General features: G+C 45.0%; 1 protein-coding gene across 2 annotated transcripts in view; it reads left to right on the top strand.

Moving 5' to 3' along the window:
* GAK (cyclin G associated kinase) overlaps window positions 1-1438 on the top strand; it is a 207220-nt gene that overhangs the window by 112877 nt on the left and 92905 nt on the right. For both annotated transcript variants that reach the window (XM_019517146.1, XM_019517145.1), the window contains exon 16: window positions 172-366. In XM_019517146.1, the coding sequence (XP_019372691.1) occupies window positions 172-366 (195 nt within the window). The remainder of the gene's footprint in view (window positions 1-171; window positions 367-1438) is intronic.

The following is a 1438-nucleotide window of genomic DNA, read 5'->3' as shown; positions in this document are numbered from 1 at the left end:
TGGCTTGCTGAAACTCATTAAGTGGCCCTCTGCCCAAAATAATTGCCTGCCCCTGTGATAAGATCATGCCAGCATCCAGCCTGCTACTGAACTGATGGTTACAAAAGCTTTTTGCATTGTGAATTTTTAGGCTCTAGCTTTCTGCTGAACAAATGTTTCTTGTTTTGACAGATATATAGAGTACATGTGTGACATGATGGCAGAAGAACCCATTATTCCTCACAGCAAGCCGATCCTCATCAAATCAATTATCATGACTCCAGTACCTCTCTTCAGCAAGCAACGCAATGGCTGTCGGCCTTTTTGTGAAGTTTATGTTGGGGATGAAAGAGTGACTACTACCTCACAGGAATATGACAAAATGAAGTAAGTGCAGGTTGCAGCTTGGTCCCTAAACTGTAAGCCAACTTTTCTTTGTGCTGTTTTTAGTATTTGTTTGTGCTGTTTGCTATAGGCCTTTGAATTCAAAGTTTGTTGATGAAAAATCAAGTTGTGGTCCTTGTACAGTCTCACCATAGTTGTGGTCAACATCCTGCTTGCAAGCTGTAACCCTAAGCACAGTCTTGGAGTATTTGAAAGTTAGTATTCAGACTTTTATTTAAATCCAGAATGTTTTGCATCCTATGGAGTATAGTATGAGTTTTAAGGTTGTGCTTAAAGGAAATTCAAATATGTAAAATCAAAATGACACCTTTGGGAAAATAACCATTTAAAATTAATACTGGTTCACAGGAGTATAGCAGTTGTTTTTTCCAGCTTCCGCTCAACAAAAAAAGCATAATCTCAAGTTTTGAAGTAAGTTATACTGACATGTTTTAAAATGCTTGTGTTTTCCCCACACCCTCCTGGAAGAGTAAGGATATCTGCAATTTTTTTCCTAACACTAGCTGTAGACAGACTAGGTAGTATGGGTGTGTGAAACAACAGGCTGTATTCGATTCAGATTTGGCCCGAATTGGGACAGTGATTAAATTAGTTGATTCAGATCGCTGTCCCCAATTGGATTAGGCCGAATCCCAATCTGAAGATTTGATACTGACTTGGGGAATCAGTGGTTCAGCCACAGACACTGCTTTAAATGTTTTTTCTACATATCTAGAAGTAGCAGCACAGCTTGTGAATGCTGCGATGCTGGGGTGCATGGAGCATCCCATAGAACACTGCTCCCCCTTCCCCCCACATGCTCAGTACTTCCGGTCCACTTCCGGGACTGCTGCTGAGCACGCAAAGGCCCCCCCCATGCCCCCACCAGCTCGGCAGTAGGCTGAAGGGGGACCCCAGGTACCCCCTAGACCCAGGAGGCACTGGTCACTGAGCCATGGGGGGGCTCCAGCGCACTTCCCAGTGGACCGGAAGTGCTGCCGAGCACGCTGGGGAGGCCCCCGTGCTCCTGTTGGGTGCTCCATCCACCCCAGCATCACAGCATTCACGAGCCACC

Source organism: Gavialis gangeticus, unplaced genomic scaffold (assembly GCF_001723915.1).
Source record: "Gavialis gangeticus isolate Ggan-Ray unplaced genomic scaffold, GavGan_comp1, whole genome shotgun sequence".
NCBI classification, from domain to species: domain Eukaryota; kingdom Metazoa; phylum Chordata; order Crocodylia; family Gavialidae; genus Gavialis; species Gavialis gangeticus.
This window is presented reverse-complemented; position numbering and strand designations above follow the sequence as displayed.